Genomic DNA, 25,906 nt, shown 5'->3' with positions numbered 1-25,906 from the left:
TTTGCTTGGGTGTAGTAAAAGACCTGAGGAGTTGGAAATCTTTGTGTGAACTTCGTATCTGTCTTTATCCACATGGGAAACTAGAAACGGTCTGACACAAATAACAGGCTGCTTAAATAAACCACTAAAATCTGTTAGAGCAATTCAAGTGCTATTCTTTATGTAAATGTTCTTTTCAAGAAATAATTTGTGGTTGCTGCAGTGAAATAGATAGATTTTATGCAAATAAGCATGTGAGGTTTTCCAAGGAGCGTGTGGCACTTCAGTATCAGCATGGAGCTGGTTGGCACATTATTGCTGCTACCTAGGGAAATTTTAACCTCTTCTACTTTACACAGAGCACAGCAGAGAAGGTAACATCATCTGTGGATTTATTAGGTCAGCTGGACCAATATTTTAAGTTGTTATTTCAGATTGCAAGTAGGGTTCTGCAGTGCTTCCAGCCCCTTTCAGCTGTAGCACTTGGAGATCTTGCCAAATATCCTTTGAGGAATACCATAAATAAACTTATCCACAACATTTTTTCAAGATTCTTGTTGTTGCCAGTTCTTTACTTAGTGTTGTGTCTAAGAAATCAACCTGCCCTTTGGTTATGTAGGAGCTGTCCAAGATTACAATGCCCATTGTCTTCAACGAGCCCTTGAGTTTCCTTCAAAGGATAACAGAATATATGGAGCATATATACCTCATCAATAAGGCTTGCAGTCATGCAGATCCCCTGGAAAGAATGCAGGTAAGAATCCCCACCACCTTCTGGGTAATTCACAAGTTTTTTTTCTCCCAGTCTTTGATTTTAAGACAGAGATACACTCAAGTGAGAAACTTTCTTAGAGGCTACAGTAAGAATGCCCAGTTTGTCTGTCTAGATGAGTTTCTTCTTTCATAGTGGTTGTGTCAAATATTTGTGACACTTTGACACTTCGTGCATGCACAGAGTTTAAAGGAAAGTGCTACAAATGACCATGCCCAAGGATCTCAACTCATTTCTTTAACTGTGACTTCTTTGTGGTTTTATACGTTGAGAGGATGAAATCTTGGCTTTATGTGATTCTAAATTGGTTTGTTGAGTGGCCTCATGATTTTGAAGTTCCTGGATAAAAAAATTGTTGTGACAGAGACAAATTTACCACAGTTTTCTTCTCCAAAACTGGTGGTTACTGGGAGTAGGATACAGCACCTGGCTGGTCTGACACCAAGGCAGTGAGTGTGTGACACCTGCGTGCATCAGGTTATGCTGGTGCTGCTCAGCTCTGCTTTTACTGGAGTGCAGTGGAGGGTTTATCTTGGCTCCTGTGTCTGTGTGGTCCATCCCTCCATTTCCCAGCCTGCAGGAGCTCCTCAGTGTCACCTGAACCTGCTGGCCTGGTGACAGAAATAGTTCTTACCTGGCCTAGGAAAGTGAGGCTCTGTTCTCAATGACTGAGGGGGCAGTCAAAGCTGGGCAAAACTAGATTAAAAAAACCAGGCTGATCTTCTAGAAGTAGATGAGGCAGTGTAATCTGGCTGAATTTACCACTGACAGTAATTCCTATTGGAAATGAGATTCTTAAGTGCTTATATTTCCCCACTTCTCTGTCATTTATTCTATGGCTTTAAAAATACAAAGCAAGTCCTTTTTGGAATAATAAATACTGTAATGTGCAACAAATAAAGTACAATAAATTTAGAGTTTTAATGCACTGTTCTCATAACAATGTGTTTTTAATTTGCTTACAGGCTGTAGCTGCTTTTGCAGTTTCTGCTGTAGCTTCTCAGTGGGAGAGAACTGGCAAACCATTTAACCCACTGTTAGGAGAAACCTATGAATTAACCAGGTAGTAATTACTTTATATTGGGAGCTGGGGCTGTTTGTGTTCTTGAGTTACTCTCACACTGGTGGTTGTAGTAAAATACCACTAAAATAGATTTCTGAGTATAGCTAAAAGTCTTCCTCAAACTATCTCAGAATTGCTGAGAAGTTGTTATAAAAGTTAATAATTTTATTTCTAGAAATTTAGGCAGAATATTCTTTGAATTATTTAGAGACAAATTGCTTCATGTTCTTCTACCAAAGATGCTTCCTGAGCAGACACTATTAATTAATTTAAATATTGTTTTGTTGATCATGTCAGATAGAGAAATTAGTCTGAAGGACTTTGAGCTTACTCAAATAAATGGGAGATATGTCTGCAGTAAAGAATTCTCAGTCAGACCTTTTCATGTTGCCCAAAGGGTTTCTGTATTTTCATGAGTTATCTCAGTGAAACTTCAGATGCCTTTCTGGGTAGGAATCTGGTTTGGGGGTATAAAAAGAAAGTGTTCAGAGTAGAAATCCTTTCATTTATTGTAAATGTGTCACAGAACTAGAAAAGGAAAAGTCTAACCTTCAGTTCAATCTGAAAATACTTCTTTTTTTTTTTTTTTTTTTAAGTATCAACTCATTTCTCTTGCAATATTAAAAATTTGCTTACTGTTTAATGTTTTTTTTGTTGTTGTTGCCAGGGAGGACTTAGGATTTAGGTTTATATCTGAACAAGTCAGCCACCACCCACCTATTAGTGCATTTTATTCTGAAGGCCTCAATAAGGACTTCATATTTCATGGATCAATCTATCCCAAACTAAAATTCTGGGGAAAGAGTATAGAAGCAGAGCCTCGGGGAACAATTACTTTGGAGCTTCTGAAGTGAGTATGAGAAGTAAATAACTTTTACTTTTTGTAATAACCCTGTTGGCTTTTCAGAGGTGATTACCTCAAAGCTGCTTACTGAAGAGGTTGTAAGAATTGATTTACAAGTTAATTTTCACTGCTTAATTTCAGAGCTGGATTTTTTTGCGTTATGCTTCCATAGCTGTAGCAATTTGACCCAGTTTTTCCATCATGAAAATTAGCATTTCTTTACATTTTGGTTGCTACTGAAAGCTAGTTCTGTGAAGGCATGTTAAATTTAAATATAGAGATAAAATTCTCTTACTGGGCTGTTCACGCTCATCTCAATGTTCAGTATTGCTGTTGGTTTGGGTGGTTTGTGTGGAAAAAGCTGCATCTCACAATAACTGTTGTGTGTGGTAAGGGAACAGGAGAAACTTGTCAGGATTGCCACTCACAGAGAGGGATCAGCTTCCTACTAAAATCAAGAATGCCTCTCCAGATTGCTCCCAGGCTTGTCTCATGAATTATGTGACATGAGTGGTTTTGTGTCCTGGTGGCACAAAGACTCTGGAGCTTTCCCAAGTGGGACATGGGGATGCACTAGAACTAGAACAGTTGCAAATAAAGCATTCTGCATTTGGTGCTTTTATAAAAGCCTTTCTGAGGCCTAACTCTTTAAAGTTCTAGACATTTGGTTTCAATAAAAAACCAACTTGCCTCATGCAGCAGGCATTGACTTTTCCTGTACTTTCTTTTGGAAGCAGTTTAATTTTTCAGCTGTTGGCATCTAATATTCCAAAGTTCATTGAAGTATGAATTGCTCTTGGAGATAAACGATGATGAAAATAAAGAAAATTTCTTCTGAATATAGAAGGAACTGTGAATGTTAGTACAGAATGCAGGTGTTGCCAAAATAATGTTTGTTCCTCGAGAGCCTTTCTTTAGAGGACTATTAGAATTCTTGCTGAGCCTAATCAAGGCTGAGATTTAAATTGGAATATAAACAGTTAAAGCATTTATTTGAAGTAATTACTTCAAGTTAGCAGCAGGAGTTGAAATTTTGAGCCTCTCAGTGTTGTGATTCAGACCATTCTGTTGCTTTGAGAGTCTGAGAACTGCTCAAAGCCTAAGTGAACAAGGAACTGTTTGGGAAGCAAAGCTGTGAGTCAGTATTAAACTGTGCCTTTATGTTAACCATGACTATTTTTCAGAGCATTAGAAGACACTTTTTTATCACTTCTCCCACACAAAAAGTGCTTCAATTCATCAGCCCTGACCATAAGTGCCTTGTGTTGTGTTTTGGTTTATGCTGTAAAGCTTGTGGTGTCAGAATAGTTCAGGAATAAAACTATGTTTAAAGGCTGGGGGATGAATTTGAGGGATTCTGGTATTCTTTCCCCCAGATGAAGGGTGGTCGTTGTTCTAAAGACTCCTTGAAGAAAAGGAGCTGTGGGAAATAGTGAGACTTCAATGAGCTGTTATTTCTCTGTAATGGAAAATGACAGGTGGGTTGGAAACATTACATGGGAGTGTTCTCTCCATACTCACTGGGTGTAGAAGTACAAGGCACTTTTTACAGAGGACACTGCTTTTTCTGTATTTTCTGTTAAAACTGAGTTTACAAACTTTTCTAAGATGGATTGATTGCCTACCAGGTGACTTCAGGATTTCCCTTACCAGCATGGAAAGATGAGTGTGAATAGATGGCTTTGACTCTGCTGGTGACAATAGGAATCCTGTTGTTTAACTTTTTGATCCTTTATGGAATAATGTGTTTTAAGGATTTAGAAGTTGTAAACTCACCTTTAAAGCTTTTCACAAAACAATAAACCAAAGATATAAAACCAAGTGGAAAATCAATTCTAGGATTTTTCTTTCTTCTCAATAAATCTTTGGGGAAAGGATGGAATTGAGTTGTGAACTGAATTTTAAAATGTCACGTTTGTGGAGCTTGCAATAGTGCTGTTGTGTCCCAGTGGTGTTAAACAACCAAATAAGAAGAAGCAAAAACCACTCACACTCCCCAAAAATTACCTTCAGTGGCACTGGAACAGGCCTCAAATACTGATGAGAAAACTTGTGGTATGTTTGTGGAAACCACTTAAGCAATATACTGCTGCTGCAGCAATTGAATAGAAGACACTGTTAGGCATTAGCTTGTTAGTCTGGTTCTTCTGCAGATACTATGTTTTATCACGTAAAACATAAAAAGTGCTAATGAAAAGATTAATTCCTGGACTGTTCTTTATGTTGGGCTGAAATTTGTAATCCAAAGCACAGCAACTGTAAAACTCATGTGAGAAAGGAGAAGAATAAGGGCAATATCACTTCATTAACTTGCACTAATGCTTGGATAAAACACGTTGTTGGCTTGTAAAGAAAAGTCTGTTTCTCTTCTGTTTTGAAGCTGAGTGCTGGCTGTTCAGAGGGGTGCTAAATATTTTGCCTTGCCATGAACAGAATTGAAAACAGGCTTCCATCTTAAGCCCAAGAAAATGATTTCTTTCTCTTATTTCTTTGACAGGCACAATGAAGCTTACACATGGACAAATCCAACCTGTTGTGTACATAATGTAATTATTGGTAAACTGTGGTTAGAACAGTATGGAGTGGTAGAAATTGTAAATCACAGGTAATGTTGATCATGAACCCATAGGCTGTAAGGGATTCTTGTGGTCCTTGATTTTTGTCAGACACACGGGAAGCTTTGTTTTATAGCTCAGAAGTGTTGTGGGTTTTGTTTTTTTTTGTCTCTTTGTGGGGTTGTTTTTTTCTTCTCCTAACAAATGCAAACTCTCCCTAAGCCTGGGATTACTGTCATATATTATTAATGAAAAGGCACAAAGACAAATGGCCTATGGAGAGCAAAGGTTTTACATTTGTGAGTTACCCATCCAAATTGAGCACCATTGCCAGAGAGCAAAAATTAAATTTAACTCCAGAAATACAGAAATATTAAATGGAATAATTGTCAGATTGGACCTCCATGGTGTTGATTGTGATTTTTTTTTTTTTTTGGTTTAGATAATGGACAATGTTTTAAATTAAGGGCACAGCACAGAAAAATGACTGCAGAGTTGGGAAATGTGAACTTAGAGAGCATCAGCTGCTCTGCCAACTGCCTTTGCCAAAATCAAAGCTTTTGACTTGCATAAAATAAAATACCTTCTGCATGATGAGGGAAAGAATTTTGTGAGAAGCATTACTTCTGCACACATTGCTCTGTCAGTAAATGAGAGCTTAAATCCAACAAGCTGCTGTTTGATACTTCTCACAGCATCAAATCTGTCATCCTGTCTTTTGTACTTGCACAAAATTTGTTAGTTTGTGGAATTTTAAAATTTGTGTGCCATTTTTAATGTCCCGGTGAGATAATAAACCATAGTTAAATCAAAATAATTATATATATATATAACCACTAGCTAACTGTAACTATATTAAAAAAGGTAAATAAGGTAAAATAAGTTTTCTTCAGTAAGCATGTACTTATTTCCTCCACAGTACTGGAGATAAATGTGTCCTTAATTTTAAACCGTGTGGACTGTTTGGGAAAGAGCTTCACAGAGTAGAGGGATACATCCAGGACAAGCAGTAAGTGAGAAAAGCCTTTTGGTCTCTCTGTTTTTAACACTGGGGCATTTCTTTTGCTGGCATAGTGACCACAATGATGTGACTTTCCAGTTGCTAGCAATATTGTTTGTAACCCATTTTTGTTTTCTGTGTTAGTATTAAACCCCCTGATTCCAAGATTATAATTTTTAAGCATTATTAGAAAAACTCTCCAAGCCAGGTTTTGGAAATGAAGGGAAAATGCAGATTAGCTGCAACTGACTTACTATTGTACAGTCATAATTCCAGTCTTCATTGTGAAATAATGAGAATGTGGTTGCTAAAAGTTTTTAATTAACCCAGACCTGTTTTGTGACTCTGAGTCTCTGTATTATAATTGGCTTTGATGTACCCACATTCATTTAACAGTGGCAAAAGCATGTGACTGTGATGAGGATCTGTTCTGGAGAGCTGGAATGAGTTGAAACCTTTTCTTTGCCTATCAAACATCTGTGTTTTCTAAGAATCACCCATTCTGTGATTCTGTGAAATCTACAAATAGAAACATAAAATGCAGCGTAGGAAGCTGAGTATTTAATGTAGATTAGAATCTGCAAGGCTTGGCTTAGCTGGCTCAATCAGAAGGAAGAGCTCAGTGTCCTTTGCTTTCTCTGCAGCAGGAAGAAGCTGTGTGTGATCTATGGCAAGTGGACAGAATGTTTGTGGTGCACTGATCCCACCACGTACGAGACCTACAAAAAGAGCGAGAAGAGAGGCGGTGAGCCGAAGAAGAAGTCGGTAAGGTGAAGGATTCTTTAAGGAGAAAAGATTCTGAAATATCAGAAATGAAATCAAAATTATTTAGGTGAATGAAGGACAAAAGCTGTCATTTGGTAGGGATTGGACAGGGCAGTGAGAAGGCACTTGGCACTTTGAGCTCTGCAGGCTGCAGTGTGAGCTGCTGGCATGGAAGGGAGCTCACAAGAATGGTGTCTGCTGGAGACTGGTCAAAGAGAAATCATCAAATATTAACTCCCAAGCTGATGTTGTCCATTCCTTGAATGAGGAAAGTGGCTCTACTGCCAACTCCAGCAGTAAAAAAAGTAGGATTTCAGCAGTAAAAACAATAACAACTTTGTTTAAATCAGATATGCCTTTTGGTGATGCAGATTTTCAGAACTTAGGATGTTGAAAGTCTTTACAAAAAAGAGGTCTGGAAACATACAGGGTTTTTACTTCACATGTAAGCAGTGTCAGGTAAACTGCTACCAAGACCTCAGTGTCATGTGGAAAATGGGAAATGCTGTATGGTGCAGCAGAGAGCTTTGGGTTTCCATATATCAACAGTTACTCACTGAAAATGGAAAGTTGAACAGAAGCTAATCACTCTTGATGTTCAGAGGCTCAAACTTTAAAAGAATTCACATCAGAAGAATCTAGAGTAATGACAGGCCTTGCTTTTGGCTCTGGATTCCATCATGGTACAGGCTTATATTTTGACTCTTTTTAAAAAAATAATAAGGTTCTGTTCATCTTAAGAAAATCAACTCTTTATTTCCTTCCTTCCTGTTGATACTATTTTTAGATGGGGAACTGTCTAACAGTAAACCAGATGTTGACATGGAAAGTAGCCTAGAACTGTCTTTTTAAATAATGAATACTGAAACCAAATGATTGAAATTAGACTCTTAACCATATGGAGCTGTTTTCTAGTGTATAAAACAGGCTCTGTTTAACCTAGTAGGTTATTTTTGATTGAAACAAATGAGCCATGTCGAAGAGGGCAGAAAGAAAATAGAAAGGGGATGGGAGTGAGGAAAACTGCTACTGTCACTTCAGGATGTTATTGCCTAAACTTCCCTTCTAGTTGTTGTGGTTTTAAATGGGTTCTCGTGGTGAAATCCTCTGAAATTCCGCAATGCTGCTGTCTGTGTCCTGCAGCAGTCAGATTATCTCAGGTTCTGAGAGCAGCCTTCTGAACCAGTGGAGTTTGACATGTGCAGCTGGTAACAAAGGAACTTTGAAGGAAAGTCACTGTATTCATAAACTTAAGGACAGTCTTCACAGTGAGAAAACTGGCAGTGATAATTCTGATTTGAGTCTGGATCAGACTGAAACAAGGGCCTGTTTTTTTTTAACCACACATCCAAATGTTTTGCAAATGGTGAAGCAATATCCAAAAACAGGTGTGCCCTATTTGTGACTTAAGAACTAACTTGGGAACTGGTTTAAATTTCAGCCTTGGCTCATTTGCACCTGTAGAAATAATGGTCATGTGAGGTGAAATTAAGCTATGGCATAGGATAGAAAGGAAGCTGGAGAAAACACTTCTGAAAGACATTCATTTACTATTATTACTATTACTGATTTTTTTAAACAGATATTCAAGTTTTATTTAAGTGTTGGGAGACTATTCAGGGATATCAGGAGCAAGACATAAAAACGAGAGGGACTGTATACAGAGTGAGGAAAAGCAAACAGGAGGGGTGAGGCAGAAGTACAGGAGTGTTCAGTATCTCAAATATGAACAGATTCTTCCACAGTCACTGCAGAATCCGAGATGAAACCATCCAATGTTCCTTTGTTCCTCTGCCAAATGTTATCTCTGTTTCAGAGTGAAGAAGATATTAAATCTGAAAATGATGAGGCTGATGATATGCCAGAGGTTCAAGACACAGTGCAGTTCATACCAGGCAGTAAATTGCTTTGGAGAATAAACTGTAGGCCACCAAACTCATCACAGGTAACTGTTTTAATCTGTCCATGCTTTGCTCTTGCTGGTGAATTATCCAGGGGAACATGAGTAATGGTCCAGGGAACCTTGTTGCAGTGTCACTCCTTGGCACAGGATCAGGCTCTGGCAGTTGTTGCTGCACTGAAATTATGCTCCAGCAAGCTGTGCTTCGGTCCTGTGCTGAAAGCAGCCCTGCTGTGCCTGAGCTGGCACAGGGAATGCATGCTCTGAGTGCAGCTGGGAATCTGGGGACTTAGGTTAAGCTGTCTGGGAGATCTTTGCACTGACAGTGGCTGAAATATGGATACACATTCCCTTCTGCTGGCCCTGCTGTTCCAGGACAAGCTGCCACAGGGTGCAGTAACTGGGCAGCAGGATATTAATTTCCATCGTTTCAACAAGACTTTTTGGTCTTTTATGTGGGGGTGCTTTTGTTTTGTTTTGGTTTTTTCTAAAAATCATGATGTTAAATATCAATATCGTAGGAAAGCTGTCTTAATCCTCACAAGCAAAGACTGCTTAAAAAAATGAAAGCTGTGATTTCTATCCCCATCTGCCCTTTCTTGTCCCTCCCCTCCAACAAAAATTCCAGCTGGTGTTGTATGAACCTAACCTTGCCTTCAGGGCAGCCAGTAGGGGTTTGACTCAGCAGTTTCTCTTGTAAAGTTTTGTTGTATCCATTCCTTGTAAGGGACCCAGCACTGCTTTGCTGGAATAACTTGTGTGTTCTCTTCAATCTGCTTTTCAGATGTACAATTTCACCAGTTTTGCTGTGAGCCTCAATGAGCTGGAGAAGGGCATGGAGGCGATACTGGCTCCCACGGACTGCCGGCTACGTCCGGATATCAGGAACATGGAGAACGGGAACATGGGTATGTGTTTGCTGCAGGAAATACTTGCACAGGGATAAGTTTTGGAAGGGCTGGCTTCAGTTTCTCATTCCCAGAGCAGCCTTAACTCTTTATCCTGTGCACTGAGCATGCTTTTGAGCAGTGTATGATGTCTGTTTTTTCCCAGAAGAATCTGGCAGAGCAGATGCATCTCAGGTGGATCCCAGGGCTGCTGTCCTGTGTTGTGATGTGTTTGCATGTTTGTTAGCTTGGGAGGAACTGCAGATGTGCTCCACTTGCTCTGGAGTTTGTCTGGAGAGATGTGGTGAGCAGACATGCTCTGCTGCCCTGGTGTTTGTAAGAGGAAACACACGACCAAATAGTGAAAAAAATCACTCTCTCTGATATGCCTAATCCGAGTTCTTCCCTGCTGTCTCAGTGCAGTGTTTCTGAGAGATAAAACACCAACATTTCAGTTTCAGCTCTGTGTTTGTAGCAGCAACTTCTCTGAAATGAGTTTTAGGTTTTTGTTGCTAGCGACTGTGTACAGGAAATGCTTTATCTTCCTTAAATGAATTCTATTTAATTTCTCTTTTTTTCCTATGTTTTCTGCATTTTTGTTTCTTTTTTGCTGAATTACCAATTTCTCTTGAAACATTGGCTAGATGTGGCGAGCAAAGAGAAGGAGAGACTAGAAGAGAAACAAAGAGCTGCTCGCAAGGAGCGTGCGAAAGACGAGGTGGAGTGGCACACACGGTAAGGAGCAAGGAAGGAGGAATTTGTTTAAGCTTGGAATAGTTGGGTACTGCTTGAATGGGTTTTGTTCAGGACAGCACGTGTCTGATTGCTTCCATGACAGCACAACTTGTGGTGTCACTTAAAGCACTGCTGGATCAACAATTAAATATGTAGTTGGGAGCCAAAATTACTGATAAGCCTGTCCTGGAAAAAATATCTAACCATAAATGCTGAAACCTGTCATAAGTAACTACTGTGGTAATGCTGGATATTTTTTTTTTTTAAACCTACAGAGGTCATGTTTTTGTTAGCATGAATGTTAAAATGTTAAGTGTCATCTCTCCTTTAACCAATTCCTGTCCAACTTTTAGTAGTTGAGCAAGACATTGTGGCCCTCTAGGGCCTTTTATTTTCACTCTTTGGATTTCTTGGCTCGGATACTTCAGAAATTGCTTTTTTGACTGCATATTCAAGTGAATTCTGAGTCACAGAGCACATCAGGGAGTGATGTGTGATTTGGCTGCTGCTCCCACAGGGTGCTTTTCACAGCTGCCAATGCTGTGCAGTCAAGTGTGTGTTCATGGCCAGTTGCTTCCTTCAAAGGCAAGAACTTTGGGATGCTCCATGATTTTATGAAATTCAGAAGAGAAGGCATTCTTTCCCAAAGCCTGGAGGAGTAGCTACAGATTAATTCCAGTTAATGCCTTGAAAAATCTCTTCCAGAGAATATAAAACTGGTTTTGGTTAATGTGGTTTACAAGTGAGCAACTGTTGATGTTCTGTGCAGGGCACAGCTCCATTGAACAGAAACTGTTTCCCCTTGGGAGAAATTTCCAAAAATGATTGTGTAACAGATTTGGCATTCTTTTAAAGTAAAAATTAATATATATAATTTAGAGTGTTAATGTTATTTTTACTTGGAATTGGACAGCAATTTAAAAATCCATTTCATACTCCTTGACTTTATGCTAAAATAAAAGGTGCTCTACAAGGTGATGATAATTGTGTAGGAAGTTCAATGATTTTCATGTTCAGAATATTTCCTAAGAATTTTTTTATAAGAAATACCAGTGTATTTTTAGATTGTTTTGTGCAAGAAGCAACACTGGGTTTTTTTTCCCCTGTTAATAAGTATTCATTCTGTTTGCTTTTTTCCTTTTATTATTTCTCTCCTTTTTTTGTTTTACAGATGGTTTCATCAAGGCACTAACCCATACACTGGGACTCCAGATTGGCTGTACTCAGGTGGCTATTTTGATAGAAATTTCTCAGACTGTCCAGACATATACTGAAATTCCAGAAGCAATTGCTCATCTCATCCGGACATCTAGTTACTAGATTTCATTCCAAGCCAGTTACTCTGGTTTTGTTGATAGCAAAACCCAGCTTTACAAAGTAAATTTTAACAGAAATTCTATCAGTCAACAATCAATGATTTAATTCTCACTAATGTTGGATTGCCAGATATTTAAATACTGCACTCATTCCGTAAAGCTGCACCTGAAATCATCAAGTTTTCACTAATTTTCAGAGGAACCTTTGGTTCTCCATTTCCTCCCCTAGTTTCTCTGGCAGGAGGATATGCTGTATCTGTAGAGCACATAACATCCTTGAAAACTACGTAACTTCAATAAAATAGAGATAATATCCTTGATACTTAGTACAATAGAGAAGAAGCTGAAGTTTTTGGCACTCGGAGCAGGGATGAAAAGCCAACGTGGTACCAACAGGATCAAACCCAGTCCTGTCACACTCCCCATTCTGTATGTAGCACTCCCTGGGGACGGGAGCTCCTGGCCCCACTCTCAACAATTCCATAACTGAGAGACTTGGGACACAAAACCCAGCCCGAGCCTCTCGCGCTGTAGTTGTCTGTTACAGAGTCTTCACAACTTTGGGACACTGTGAGCATTAAACTGTATACCTGTGATAAATCCCTTAGAGCATACTTTAGGAGAAGGGAAAGGCACACCCAAAATGTGCTTTTCCTGAGGTCAAACGCTGTTCCTACGTAGGAGAAGCTTTGGAAGCAATAGCAGGAATGTCGAGGTGGTTCCAATGTACAATATATTGCTTGCTACCACTTGGAGGCTTAACTCTTCTGCACTACCTTTGGCAGCTTTGGCACTGTGTATGCTTCTAGACTAAACTTTCCTTTGGAAACACTTCCATGTGTGTATCCACGCAGGTTCACGTTTTGGGGAAGTTTTGGTTTGCATGTTTCTCATTATTAGGTCATGTCTGTTTTGTATGTTGTAAAAAAGCAGAATCAATTTAAAGCTTTGGCAGAGTTATACCTATTACAAGTTTTCTGTGAGCACGTGATGTCAAAAAGTGGGATTTTTTGGGTTTTTTTTTAGTTTGTTTTTTTTTGTTCCATATCCATCTAAGCCATATAATATTGGAAATAATCAATTACTGAACTGATGCATTCATTTTCTTTCAAGTGGTATACTTCAGGGGCCAGGGTGTGGAGAGAGGCTTGAAAAATTAGGTCCAGTAATTAGAACTAATCTTAAAGTTGCTGCTGCTTTTATGAAAGTTTTTAATTGAGAAACCAGGCAAAAATGGAGAGCGGCTGTGCTGCTGTGAAGTTTACAGTAATTTAGAAATTGTTGGTGTTACGTGCCAGCAACATGAAGAGTTCAAGAAAGAACTGGTCTGATTTGTGTCCAGAACATCTGTGATTTCATTGAGAAAGCAGATTTTTGAAGTGTTTGTCAGAGGAATAAAAAGCAAAAGAAAATTAATGTATTGATAGAAATTCTTCCAGCAAATCATGTGTACAACTATTGGATTACATTTGGGGGAAATTTAGTTGTCTTCATTGGGTAAATAAGAGAAGCTGTAAAACTTCAAGGCAGTAAGGAAGGGCACAATCTGAATCTTGTTCATGGCAACTTGATTCTGTTGTCAAAATTTGTAATTTGTGTTGATGGAAGTCCTCAGAACTTGAGCTGGACTTAGTGGCACAGTAGGGTTGTGTTTGTTCCTGGTATGGGCACAGACACTTGTGAAAAGACGCTGCTGATCCATGTGAAACAGCATAAGAATAGTTTTGATAAAAACCTGAGATTTAACGACAGCATCAAGCACTGTTGAGCCCTTTCCAGACTCGTATGTGCCATAGGAAATTTTTTGTTAGGTGAGGATTGAAATGAATCACATATTAGACCAGTGGGAGTTTAAAACTTACTTTAACTACATAGTATGTTCGATGCTGGAGTGATGTTTTTAAAACCAATGCATATAAATAGAAATTGCCTGAATGGAAATAAACTGTACAGATGTTTTGTTTCTAAGAGGAGGAGTACAGGTTAGCATCCCTTTTGTCTAAGCCAGGATTTAAATTCAAAGACCTAAAGCCTTGTCATTATGTGAAAGCATGAAACAATTGTACCAATGTGTTTAATCCAAACTTCAGTATAGAATATTCATGGGATATAAAAAGAAACTGGGAACATTTCCATTGTAAGAACACTTTAGCTACATCTTCACCCTGTCTCCCTTTCCTTTAGTCTGAAATTTTCAGTAAAATTTCAGATTAGTTCCAAACCCATTCTTCTAATTTATTGTTCTTCATTGGTAACACTTTCAGAACCCTTTCCCCGTGCTGCCGACGTGGCTCTGCTTGGCCAGCCCTGGCATTCCTAATGCTCTCAAAGTCCAAAAGTTTTTATTTTCGATGCAGATCTCGCCTCAGTAGTTTATGTGTCAAAACATTAATAACTTTGCACCTTTTGAAAGAATGTCACTTTTATAACTTGATTAAACACTGTATATAAGATAACTGTGTTAGTATATGTTAATACAGCTACATAGCGAAACCAGCTAGAAAGAAATTATAATAAATACTTAATAAATAAATACCCTTTGGGCCTCTGGATGGTGACAGAGATTTTTGTGAGACCCATACAGAGCAGCTGGTTCTGGGGCCAGGAGGACTCTGGCTTTGCTCAGCCAGCTCTGGGGCTGTACCTCAATTTCTTTGTGATGGTAATTATTTAAATTGGAGGTGTCCAGCCGTGGTGGACTCTGTTCCTCAGCACCTTTGCCCTGCAGCCCATGAGGTGATGGGGTGCAGGATAGCGAGGGCCGTGCGGTGCCGATGCTGCTGGATCCGAACCCGGGAATTGGCAGCGGGAAGAGCCTCGGGATTTCATTGTGATGGTCACTGGACAAAGATGATTTAAATTGGATGTGTCCAGCCCTGGTGGACTCTGTTCCTCAGCACCTTTGCCCTGCAGCCCGTGGGCTCTGCGGTGCCGGCGCTGCTGGATCCAAACCCGGGAATTGGCAGCGGGAAGAGCCTCGGGAGCGCTCCCAGCACTGAGCTCACCTTGGGCTGCTGATGGAGAGGAGAGGCCAGCTGTGAGCTGGAGCTGGGGAGAAAGCGGACTTCTGGTGAAAAATGTTATCTCTGTGAGAGTTAACTTGGTAGTTGCTTTACAGCGTTTGTATCTTGGCGGTGACGTCCTGCTGTAAATGGGGAGCAGCTTTTCACACATCCAGCATTTATAGAATTCTTGGCACCAGGATTAACAAGGACAGGAACCATCTATCCTGGAAGAGACCTAATGAGAACTATTTAATAATTTAAAACAATTTCACTGTCATTTTTTTTTTTTTTCCCCAAAAACCCCCTTTAAAAAGCAAACCAAAGACTCTTCACCCAGCGCTGCTGCTGGGCACACACACATGTGGGCTCTTTGCAAACACCTGCGATTTGGGTCAGGGAAGCAATACTGAAACACTGTGAGGCAACCCGGGACTTTGGAAGGATTTATTTTCTGTAAGCACCCAGTGGCCGTGACGGGAATAAAGAAGTTGCTGTAGAGAGGCTGTGCTGGGATGGGGGCGCGGGGCTCATGAGGGGTGAGGGGCAGCGCCGCCATGTTCCGTGACACAGCAGGGGCGGCTCGCCCCGCCCCCTTTGATTGACAGCCGCGCCAGCCAATGGCGCGCAGCCGCGGCGGCGCGCGGCCCGGTTCCGGCGCGCGGGGCAGGAAGAGCTGGGGCGGCGGCGGAGGAGGAGGAGGAGGAGGCTGAAGGCTGCAGGTACCGCTCGGGGCACCCCGGCACCGCGCGGCCAGACACGGCCGGGCTGGGGGGCTCCTACGGGGGAAAGGCGGCACGGCGGCCTCGGCAGAGATCGCGGCCTCTGGGCGGGTGGGGGGTGCCCGGGCCGGGCCGCGACCCCCCCGCCCTTCCCCGGTCCCGGCTCGGCTCCGTGTGCTCGCCCAGCGGCGGGGCCGGGCCCGGCCGGGCCGGGAGCGCAGCGCGGCCCCGGCACAGCCGCACAGCCGGGCCCTGCATCGCCGGCAGGCCCGGGGCGGTCAGCGGGAGCGGGGCCGGGGTCAGCCCGAGGGGCAGTGGGGTCTGCGGGGGCTGCAGCCGCAGTCTGGACACACAGCAGCGCTTCCTGCCTCCAACCACGGCTCCAGCTGAGGAGGGAAGCGCCGGGGGACGCTGGCTTCATTTCCGAGTGCCTCAGCACACAGGCTGTCCTTTATTAGTGCAGGGCGGTAGAGCCTCCTGTCCTCATCCAGGATTCTGCTTTAGCTCAGTTGACTCACCCTGGAATTCTGCGGGCAGCGGGACAGATTGCTTCTGTGAAGCCACCTGGTAAAGGCTGAAATTTTTTACTGGGAAGAGAGGATATGGGAAGGTTTCTCATCACACCTGCTGCTCTCTCTCTTTACAGGATGTCTTCGGGTGCATTATTTCCAAGCCTGGTGCCAGGCTCTCGTGGCTCCTCGAGCAAATACCTGGTGGAGTTTCGGGCAGGGAAGATGTCCCTGAAAGGCAGCACTGTAACTCCAGACAAGAGAAAAGGCCTCGTATACATCCAGCAAACCGATGATTCCCTCATTCACTTCTGCTGGAAGGACAGGACTTCGGGCAATGTGGAGGATGTGAGTATGAGCTGGTGTTTCAGTGCTGAAGTGTTATGTCATGTTCTGATCTGCTGGCACTGTGGAAAGAGCCCCTCCAGGACAAATTAGGGTGAGAATGCCACTGACAGACCTGCACTTCCACATGCTCTCTGCCCTGAGGAGCAGATGGAAGAAAGTTTGTGGAGGAGGGCAGAGAGATTTGGGAGGTGAAAAGGAATATCAATGTATTTTCTCAAACATTTTTTTCTCCTGACACACTTTCCAGGATTTGATTATTTTCCCCGATGACTGTGAGTTCAAGCGAGTCCCGCAGTGCACCACGGGCCGTGTGTATGTATTGAAGTTCAAGGCGGGATCAAAACGACTCTTCTTCTGGATGCAGGTTTGTGGGAAGCCAGTGACAAAGGTCTTGGCTGAAAATGCCCCCAGTAAGACTCATACCAAGAGCAATTCTCTTGCAGGAGCCGAAGACAGACAAGGATGAGGAGCACTGCCGTAAGGTGAACGAGTATCTCAACAACCCCCCCATGCCAGGGGCATTGGGTGGGAATGCCAGCGGAGGCCACGAGCTCTCAGCACTAGGAGGTACAGTCCATTCTCTGCTCCTTCATGGCAGAGGCTTTTTTTTAAATTTATGTTTAGACTAAGCCCCTAGAGTTCCTTAGGAAGAAATCCCTGATGGCTGTAGAGGGTGAGTTGGGGATAGTGTTAATACCAGAAGGGTAAATGTGCTTTTAGCAGAATAAACTGTGCTGTTAAATAGGTGTAGGCTGAAAGTTAAGACTACCAGGAGAAATCTCTTTGTTTCCAGTAGATTCTCTGGAGTCTTACTTCTTTATGAAACCAAGTTACATTTATCTTTTATGAAGGCCATGAATCAGTAAACACTTGAAACTGTTTTTCCATACAGAATGTGATGCCAATTAATCTCCTGCTGTTTGAGCCGGAGTGCTGTGAAAAAACCATGTGAATATGTTGTGTTTCAGAATGTTTTTGTTTTTAGGTGAGGGTGGCTTGCAAAGCCTTCTTGGAAACATGAGCCATAACCAGCTCATGCAGCTGATCGGACCAACGGGCTTAGGAGGACTTGGTAAAATGCTTTAATATCTTTATGCCAAAATGGTATTTTCTCCTGCCAGGTTAAATCTTACCTGACAATGTTTTCAAGCAGTGCTATTGACCTCAATAGCGCTTCTTTCATGTGAGGAGGCAAGGCCCTGCCTCAGAGATGAGCTCAGGGACAGAAAAAAGGTACCAGCTTCTACACAGCACTCATCTCAGGGCTTGATCTGCAAGGAACTGTGGTTCTGCTCCTTGCTGCACTGAATCTTCTCCTTTTTTTTCTCCTTGTTTTTTTCTACTCCTTTATCCTAAATATTCACTGGAGCAGGGACTGAAAACCAGTGATTTGCTCCTGGTGAATGTGCTGTTTTCCAAGCTGTGGAATTGCTTATACTGTCTTTGATTCAGTGAATATTTGTGTGCAAAGTAGAAAGAGTTCAAGAGGAAGGTCTGAGTGGTCCCACCCCATAGCACTCCCCAGTCAGAGGGGCAAGGCTCAGGACAGGGCTTTCTCTCCTGGGCAGCCCTGGGGAGAGCTGGAATCAGTGTTTTCTGAAGGGCTGAGGTGGAGTCCCTGCTGTGGTCTGTTCTCAATGCTATCCATGCTCCAGGAGCATTTTCTGACAGGTCAGACCCTCGACTGAAAATAGGCAAAGGAACACAGCAGACAAAGGTTCTGTGCTTAAGCTCAGAAGTCATTTTTTGTGGATCTGGCTGGTGTCTTTTTAGCTTCAGATGCAAGTCTCTTATTGGTGGGATGTTCAGATGCAAATCTCATGTTAGTGTTAGAAAAATCCGGCCTTTTAGGATGTGTTTGGAAAAGATCTTCCTCTTGAAGCTTCACATAATCCTGAGACTTTCCTCCTTTTTTCGACACTTTTCCTCAGCAATTCTTCTTTCCTTGCCTTTACATCCAGCCGTGAGCAGATTGACATGTAACAGAAAGAGAGCCATCTGCTTGCTGCTGCAAACAGCAGTTGTGGTGAATCCCTGGGGATCATGTCCCCTGGGAGTGTCGCCTTCATCACAGCTGGTTTGCATCTCTTGGGGCTCTGCAGAGCTCCAAAGGAGCTCTCTTGCTTCTGGGTCACTTTTACCATGAAATGGAGCAGAGCAGTGTGTGGTGAGCTTCACTGTTGGGGAGGCTCTGGGATAAGTGACAGGAAGTGTTGGTTCCATGGGATTGTTCCTGTACAATGAGGGACTGGCAGGGGCTCACTGACCTGCAGGGTCCGTAGCTGCAGTTGGCCACGGGTTTGCTCACTGAGTGCTGTTGTTCTGTCTCTGTTCCCAGGTGCTCCTAAAGGTGGGTGAGAAATGCAGGTGCATTCTGCAAATCAGGTGTGGTGCAAGGAACTGCTGATGGGAAAGGGAGTGTTGGCTGATGTGGCTCAGAGGAGTTGTAGGGAAACAGTTGAGTCCCTAACAACTCCAGGAGGGCCAGCAGCCAGGCCTTTTCCCAGCTGAGGTTCTTGACCCTGCCATAAGTCCTTGGTAGTTGGGAAGTGTGATGGAAGAGGCTGATTCTGGTTTACTGGCATAAGGGTGTTTAGGTTTCCTGCTGGCTGCTCCCCTGAGAGCACTTGGTGTGTGGAGCTGTCCTTCCTTTGCCTGTGAAGTGTTGAAGAGCTTGGCTGATTCTGTTGCTGTATCTCTGCGTTAGGTTTGAAGCTGCAGACCCCTGGTCTGTGAGGAGAGAGGAGTGGTGGTGACTCAAAGATGCCTCTGGGATCTTCTGCTGAGGGCCTTGGTTTTAAAGTTCATAGAAAAGTTGGATTTTTGGTGTAGCAGAGGAGAGGGCTGTGTTACAATGGTGTACGTATGGCACAAACCGGAGTAACTTCATCCTTGTGTACACCTAGAAATTGAGTCATTTCTGAGATGTGCAGCTCTAATGGGGATGCAAGATCAGAAAAGAAGATTCTGTTAATTTGCAGAAGGGGATGGAAGGGTGGGTTGGGCTTTTTCACCCCCTCCTCTATTTTAGCAAATAAAACCTTTCAGGTACAAGAGCAGCCTCTCCAGAGAAGAGAGGTGCAGAAAACCTGAAGAAATAAATGTCTAAACCTGTTGTTCTTTTATGTTCATGGAAGGTGGGCTGGGTGCACTGACGGGACCTGGGCTGGCCAGTCTGCTCGGGAGTGGGGGACCTCCAACCAGCAGTTCATCATCAAGGTAGGAGGCCTTGTCTGCCCTGGGCCTGCAGGGCTACTGCAATGGGAACTTCCACTGCTGTGGGAGGAATCATGGCTTATTGGATGGGAAATATGGTGGTAGGAGTTTCTCATACTGTAAGGGTTTGAAAAGAAGCTTTTCAGAATACAAGAGGTTTTTGCAGGGAGTTAATTACCCTAATTATCTTGCCCAGCTCTCGCAGCCAGTCGGCTGCAGTGACTCCATCTTCCACGACTTCTTCCACCCGTGTAACGCCGGCCCCGTCCGTTCCTGCGGCTGCCTCGGTGACCAGTCCCAGCCCTGTTCCCAGTTCGGGTAATGGAACCAGCTCAGCCACAAGCCCAACCCAGCCCATTCAATTGAGTGACCTTCAGAACATTTTAGCTACTATGAATGTGCCATCTGGAGCAGGAGGACAGCAAGGTAACAGTGCTCTGACCAGGCAGCTGCTGGATCCAGGAGTCCTTTGGAGCTGTTTACTGTCCTGTCCTGTTCCACATTGGTTTGAAAGGTCTCTTTTAATTTTTTTGTTCCTGTTTTTTGGTGGTTTTTTTTAATTTCAGTTTTGTTTTTGACTGCTTCAGGAGTCAAAATTCTCACTCCAAAACTAAGAGGAAGAAAAGATGGTGGCAGTGTAATGATAATTTTAATACTCAGACCCTGACTAGATCATTTGATATACATGACAAAAACATGGGGTTTTGGGTGTAGTCTAATGGCCAACGTTTTGTTTTCTCCTAGTGGACCTGGCAGCTGTTCTGACTCCTGAGATCATGGCTCCCATCCTGGCCAATGCTGAAGTTCAGGAGCGATTGATGCCTTACCTTCCCTCAGGGGAATCCCTGCCGCAGACTGCAGAAGAGATCCAGAACACCCTGACGTCTCCTCAGTTCCAGCAGGTAGGTGCTGGCTCTGGGGGGAAGTGCACTTCTTCCCCCTTTCCCATCCTCCTGGTGCACCTTGCCCCGCTCTTCCAGGTTCCTGGCAGTGTTCAGAGTGGGAAGTTGCTCAGTAGAAGTGGAGAGGAGGGACATGGTTTAATGGAGCATTAGTTCTTCCTGCAGTCACTCAAGGGCAGATGGGAATGGTTTTTCTTTTGGAGTTGGGCTTTGCCTTTTTCTTCACTGTAAATGTGCTCTGGCAAATGACAGGAATAGTGGCAAATTCATTATTCCCTTTTACCTAATGGCTCCTTAAAGGTAATTTCAGGCTCCTTAAAGGTAATTTCAAGTGACTGAAGGGAGGAGATGCTCATGGTTACTGCATCTCTTGAAACACCAGTCCTTAATTGCAGGACAGTGTGTGTGATAAAAGTTGGTGTCTTACAGACCAATCTGAGCTAGTAATTTACACCAATTGATTAAAATTTGTCTATTTGCAAAATTTCAGGAGCTTAAATGACTGGTTTAGATTAAGCTGTAGCAACTTCCATGTAAAAGGAAGTGAAGGGGATGTAATTGGTGATTATTTTATTGCATTATCTGTTCCCAAGCCCTGCTCTTACAGGACTGCTCTTCTCCTGGGGTTACTGCTGCAGGAATCTGATGCAAACTTTATTTTGATGCTGTTGACTCCAATCCACAGGCTTTGAGCATGTTCAGTGCTGCCTTAGCTTCAGGACAGCTGGGCCCACTCATGAGCCAGTTTGGGCTACCTGCAGAGGCAGTAGATGCAGCAAATAAAGGCGGTGAGTGCTGGTGGGAGCAGGAGAAAAGGGGGTTGTTGGGGGTGTTGGCACTGCACACAACCGCTGAATGTGGGGTGTAAGGATCAGCTGCTCTAACTCTCCCTCTCTGAGAGCTGTGAGTCTGCAGGGTGACTCTTGCACTGATGTTTACAAGGAAAAGGTGGGTGGGACAGCTGTTCCAGCAGACAGACTGAGGTGTTATGTGCAGAGATGTGTTGTCTTTGTTTTCTTGCTAGAGATGCAAAAGACTCTGGAGGTGTCACAGTCATCTTATTCAGAGATGCCTTTTTGTGGGAGCCTTTAATGTTAATGTGAAATCAGTGAAGACAGGGCCAGCTCTGGCAGGGAGGCAATCCCTTTTCCCTAATGAGCTTTTAGCATCCCTCCCATTAATATAAGAATTCTGGTCTTAGGCTGCCCACATACAATTAAAGCACATAAAATGCTGCGCAAGGATGTGTGTTACTATTGTTCAAAATTTTCCTCCCTGCTAATTCATACTAAAGTAACTTTGCTTTCTAAGTAATGAAGCCTTAACCTTGTGTGGACAATGAGCTCCACCCAGGAAATCCAATAACTCGTGTGTTTAACTTCTAGATGTAGAAGCCTTTGCCAAAGCCATGCAGAACAGTGTCAAGTCAGACCAAAAGGAAGGAGACTCTAAGGACAAGAAAGATGAAGAGGAAGATATGAGTTTAGATTAAGTTATTTGCTCTTCCTTACAGATATTCCTAGATACTAACTTAAGCAACTGCAGTAGGATTACTAACTTCATATTATGCTTATATAAATCTACAAATAAAGGAATTTTCTTTATCTGCCATACTGTCCCTTCTAATCTATACAGTATCCATACAGTGCTGATTATCCCTCTTCCAGGTCATCAGCCTGATGCTTACTCTCCCCAGGTAAAGTGAAAGAGAGTAACATAAAACTTTATTTGACTCCATAATATGTACCAGTGATTTACAAAGACCATCTTTAATACTACAACTTTAAAAACAGGTCGTAATTACATTTAAGATGGACATGTTAAAAACCCATTTTACAATATTTACCCCTCATAAAAAAAACCCCCACAATATAATGATATAAGTTACAAGTCCATTTCAGAAGCAAGATTTGTCCCCAAGTGGCCAGATATATATATATACACACACAAATATATATATGACGTGTAAGTGCACGAGTGAACTGGGTGTCTTGGGAGGAAAAAGCTGCTTCAAGTGGAGACTGCGCTACTCCAGGGCTGAGGGAGGCTGAGCAGGAGCCAGGGTGGGCGAGGGCCAGGTGCCACCCCACACACCTGGCCAGATGTGGAGGTAACCTTTCTATTTCTTCCCTTTCAAGCAATGATTTCTTGCTTCACACAACAGGACTTTTGTCAGTGTACTACCAGTGCTGAATGCAAGTGCAGAGCCAGTGGTGGTTGTGCCTTTTTGCTTTTCCTCAGCTGTTCTTCCAGCCTAATCTGTTCCTTTTTTAGATTCTTATAAATTACTCTGATAAGAAGATGCTAATTCTGCAAACAGAATTTTGTCCAAGTTCCCCCTTGCAGAGCTTTGCGTAGCAGTAGCAGGTGAGCTGAGACTGCCCTTGGGGGGAGGTTAAATGTGCCCTTGCTTATAAAAACCCAGAACCGACGGAATTAATCCAGTTTGTCCTAATTGCATTTATTATAGAACAGAAGCTGCCTGCAGCCTTTATCAGCAGACAGTCTGTGACATTTATTAACAGCCTGAAGTGTTCAGTGAACTAAATCTATGTGCCTTGTACGTGTGGGGTGAAGGGAACAGGATTCAGGACGAGCTGCTCTGTGCTCCAGCCCACGCTCCCACGGGGCAGCACAGCCCTGTTGCAGATCCTTGACCACCCAGGAAGGACTCGCCTGTCACCACATCCCACTCCAACTTTTTGGTTCTATTTGTGAAACCATCCCCGAAGCGTCCCCTTCTCCCCTATCCGTCCTCCCCTGCCCTCCTTCCCCTGGGATTTGTGGCCCCTCTGGTTTGGCCCAGACCCGTGCCTGCAGTCACTGGAGAGAAAGTGTCCGAGCACTTTGGTGCTGAGCGGTGACGGGGCCACAGCAGCGTTCTGTCCCTCAGGCTGCCCGTGCTGTGGCCCTTAGAGCACGGGGCAGCCCTTCAGGCCCACAGAACCCCGGGCAGTCCCTGCTCGAGGCAGGTCCATGTGCCTCTGGTTAATCTGCAGGCTCCTGACACAGCCCACGTAGTGAGGGAGGGGAGGTAACAGCAGCCCTGTGCTGGCCTTGTCTGTCTCTGCAGAAGAAACAAGGAAAAGCAGGCATTAGTCTGGCAAAGCCTTCACCTCTTCCCTCACACCAGGAATAGTATCTCCCTTGTCCTTGGGGTATCTCATCCTGGAGCACATCTTTCCCAACTCACCTGGCAGCCCTCCCAGGGAGAAGGTTGCCCTTGTGCTGGGTGCAGGAGGCTGACTGGGTCCCACCGTGTGGTTGCCTTCTGCATCCACATCCACCTGGATTACGTTTTTCCATTTGGTAACTTCAAAAGAAAACAACAGTCAGTGCTTCCTCCTTATCCATGGAGCAAGCCCACCTCTGCTCTCTAGCCTAGAGCACTGCTGGAGCAAGTGCAAAATTACTGTGAAGGTCAAAGGGCCTGGCCTAGTTCTTGGGAAATGCCCAGAGTCTGGAAAATCTCCCCCAAAGCCTCACCCAGCGCTGGCTGAACAAAATGAAGGTTTAAAATAGAGCTGTGCTGAGATGGGGCTGCAGCTGTGCCCCCACCCCAAAAAGGGTTTGATGCAAAACAGCACTTGCTCAATGGCAGCTACATTAAAGGCCAAGCTTCCTGTACAGGTATGAATCCTGCAATCCTCCCAGATATGGGCTTGGAGCCCTTTGGACACACTCGACACCAAAGCAAATTGGGCTTTCACTTCAAGCTGGACACAGTCCAGGATGGATCAAGTCCTGTGGCACATCCTTGGCCTTGCCAGCAGCTCCATGAAGTAGAAAAACAACCTGCCTCGCCTGACTACCAGAGCTGACAGTGCTAAGATCAGGCAAGAATTCTTGTTAATTAGGAAACTGACCTCATGGCAGCTACAAACTCCCAAATTAAGTGCATACAACAGGGGGAAGGGGTTTAAATTGCTGAGCCTGGGCTTGTCCTGAGCCCCCTAGGAGATGTGAGCCTATCAGAGGCACAGAACCAGAGGAGAGCTGTCACCTCACCTGCAATGGTGTGCCACTGCCCGTCGCAGAGAGCCGGGCACGTCACCGATGCTGAGAACTCACCAGCCCCAGCGCCTGCTCTCACCGTGACCTGGGGTGAGAAACCCATCAGAGCTGAGAGGGACAGGCAGCGGACACCCACTCCCTCTGAAAACCCGTGGGGAAGCCACCCTCCCAGTACCTTGGTCTCCTCCATATAGAGCAGGAGATGGTGGCTTCTCCTCGTGCCGATGTGGAAGATGAGGCCAGAGGCACTGCGGGGACGGACCTCCAGTGTCACCTCCAAGTCCTGCTCAGTCATCACTGCATCAGCTGGAAAGAAATGCCATTGGTGAGGGGAGGACCAAGGGGATTCCCACGGAATGTGACCCTCCTAGTCCCAGGCCACAGTGGGGTACCTAAGGCGATGGAGCCGCCATCCGCAGTGAAGAAGACGCCGCTCTCCAGCGCGCCCTCGTAGCACGGCGTCACCCCAAAAGTGCGTGAGGGGGGCCCCAGGGGCCTCCCATCCAGCTGCAGGTTCCTCAGGCAGCCATCAAAGCTGGAGGCCGATGCAGCCTGTGGAGAGAGGCCACTGAACACAGAGGGGGCAAAAGCTGGGAGGCACAAGGTGATGCCACGGGACTGGGAACAGGCTGAGAGAGGGTGATGCCATGGGGCCGCCAAGCCCTTACCAGTATGTGAGCCTTGGCTTTCCCAGCTGGAAGCCCCCCCACGTACAAGGGGGTCTGGGCCACGAAGAGTCCCGTGGTGGCCACTGCAGCACCCTGGGCTCGCAGCCCGTCGATGACCAGCTGAGCCCGGCTCTGGTCTCTGCTGAAGAAGACCTGCAAGGAGCAAAGGTCAGTGCCAAGACTGGGTGATTGCTGGGTTGGGAGGAGCCCCAGGGCTGTGCCCAGGGAAGGGAGGCCTCAGCTCAGAGGTCCAGCCAGCCCCGGCTGTGATTTCACTGTCCCCTTCGCTCCCCTGGAACTGCAGCGTCCCATGTGCAATCGAGAAGCGACACCCAGAGCAGGGCTGCACCGAGCCAGCCCCTCAGGGGCTCTGATGTGGTTCAGGGAGGTCCTGCTGAGCCCCGTGCCCGCTCACCGTGTGCCACCGCCGGTCACGGTACTTGTCCTTGCTGCGGATGCGCAGCCGGCGCCTGCCGACCTCCACCAGGAAAACAAAGCGCCCATTGGAGACAAAGAGAGCCATGGAGGAGCCCCGCTCGCCCGCCACGTAGAAGAGCAGCCCGCTGGAGGAGTTCAGCTTCACCTCCAGGGAGAAATGGGACCTGCAGGGACACGGAGTGATGGGAGCACCCGGCTCTCCTGCACCTCCACGCCACATGTGCTCCCAGGCACATCCCAGGGCCAGACGTGCGTGGGGTGGGCACGGGGC

At 44.5% G+C, this 25,906-nt stretch overlaps 3 protein-coding genes across 12 annotated transcripts in view; 2 read left to right on the top strand and 1 right to left on the bottom strand.

Moving 5' to 3' along the window:
* OSBPL2 (oxysterol binding protein like 2) overlaps positions 1-14,368 on the top strand; it is a 32,561-nt gene extending 18,193 nt beyond the window's left edge. For all 5 annotated transcript variants that reach the window (XM_030288689.4, XM_030288690.4, XM_072917165.1 and 2 more), the window contains 10 exons: positions 599-733; positions 1,717-1,814; positions 2,482-2,664; positions 5,156-5,263; positions 6,133-6,222; positions 6,858-6,978; positions 8,795-8,923; positions 9,663-9,786; positions 10,410-10,500; positions 11,672-14,368. In XM_030288689.4, coding sequence (XP_030144549.1) covers positions 599-733; positions 1,717-1,814; positions 2,482-2,664; positions 5,156-5,263; positions 6,133-6,222; positions 6,858-6,978; positions 8,795-8,923; positions 9,663-9,786; positions 10,410-10,500; positions 11,672-11,774 — 1,182 coding nt within the window. In that variant the 3' untranslated portion in view covers positions 11,775-14,368. The remainder of the gene's footprint in view (positions 1-598; positions 734-1,716; positions 1,815-2,481; positions 2,665-5,155; positions 5,264-6,132; positions 6,223-6,857; positions 6,979-8,794; positions 8,924-9,662; positions 9,787-10,409; positions 10,501-11,671) is intronic.
* Positions 14,369-15,388: 1,020 nt separating this feature from the next.
* Positions 15,389-22,124, top strand: ADRM1 (ADRM1 26S proteasome ubiquitin receptor). 5 transcript variants are annotated; one of them, XM_041720151.2, is made up of 10 exons: positions 15,389-15,540; positions 16,187-16,397; positions 16,645-16,761; positions 16,841-16,964; positions 17,383-17,469; positions 19,535-19,616; positions 19,810-19,931; positions 20,358-20,515; positions 21,201-21,303; positions 21,901-22,124. In XM_041720151.2, exons 2-10 carry the CDS (start codon positions 16,188-16,190, stop codon positions 22,005-22,007), a joined length of 1,110 nt encoding a protein of 369 aa, XP_041576085.1. In that variant the 5' UTR covers positions 15,389-15,540; position 16,187; the 3' UTR covers positions 22,008-22,124.
* Positions 22,125-22,265: 141 nt separating this feature from the next.
* LAMA5 (laminin subunit alpha 5) overlaps positions 22,266-25,906 on the bottom strand; it is an 84,880-nt gene continuing 81,239 nt past the window's right edge. For both annotated transcript variants that reach the window (XM_030288688.4, XM_072917164.1), the window contains exons 74-80: positions 25,613-25,799; positions 25,198-25,350; positions 24,922-25,081; positions 24,705-24,835; positions 24,524-24,614; positions 23,709-23,828; positions 22,266-23,582 (exon numbers count right to left, since the gene is read on the bottom strand). In XM_030288688.4, the coding sequence (XP_030144548.4) occupies positions 23,428-23,582; positions 23,709-23,828; positions 24,524-24,614; positions 24,705-24,835; positions 24,922-25,081; positions 25,198-25,350; positions 25,613-25,799 (997 nt within the window). In that variant the 3' untranslated portion in view covers positions 22,266-23,427. The remainder of the gene's footprint in view (positions 23,583-23,708; positions 23,829-24,523; positions 24,615-24,704; positions 24,836-24,921; positions 25,082-25,197; positions 25,351-25,612; positions 25,800-25,906) is intronic.

This window comes from Taeniopygia guttata, chromosome 20 (genome assembly GCF_048771995.1).
Source record: "Taeniopygia guttata chromosome 20, bTaeGut7.mat, whole genome shotgun sequence".
NCBI lineage: Eukaryota > Metazoa > Chordata > Aves > Passeriformes > Estrildidae > Taeniopygia > Taeniopygia guttata.
The sequence above is the reverse complement of the archived record's forward strand: the minus strand, read 5'-3'. Positions and strand labels throughout refer to the sequence as shown.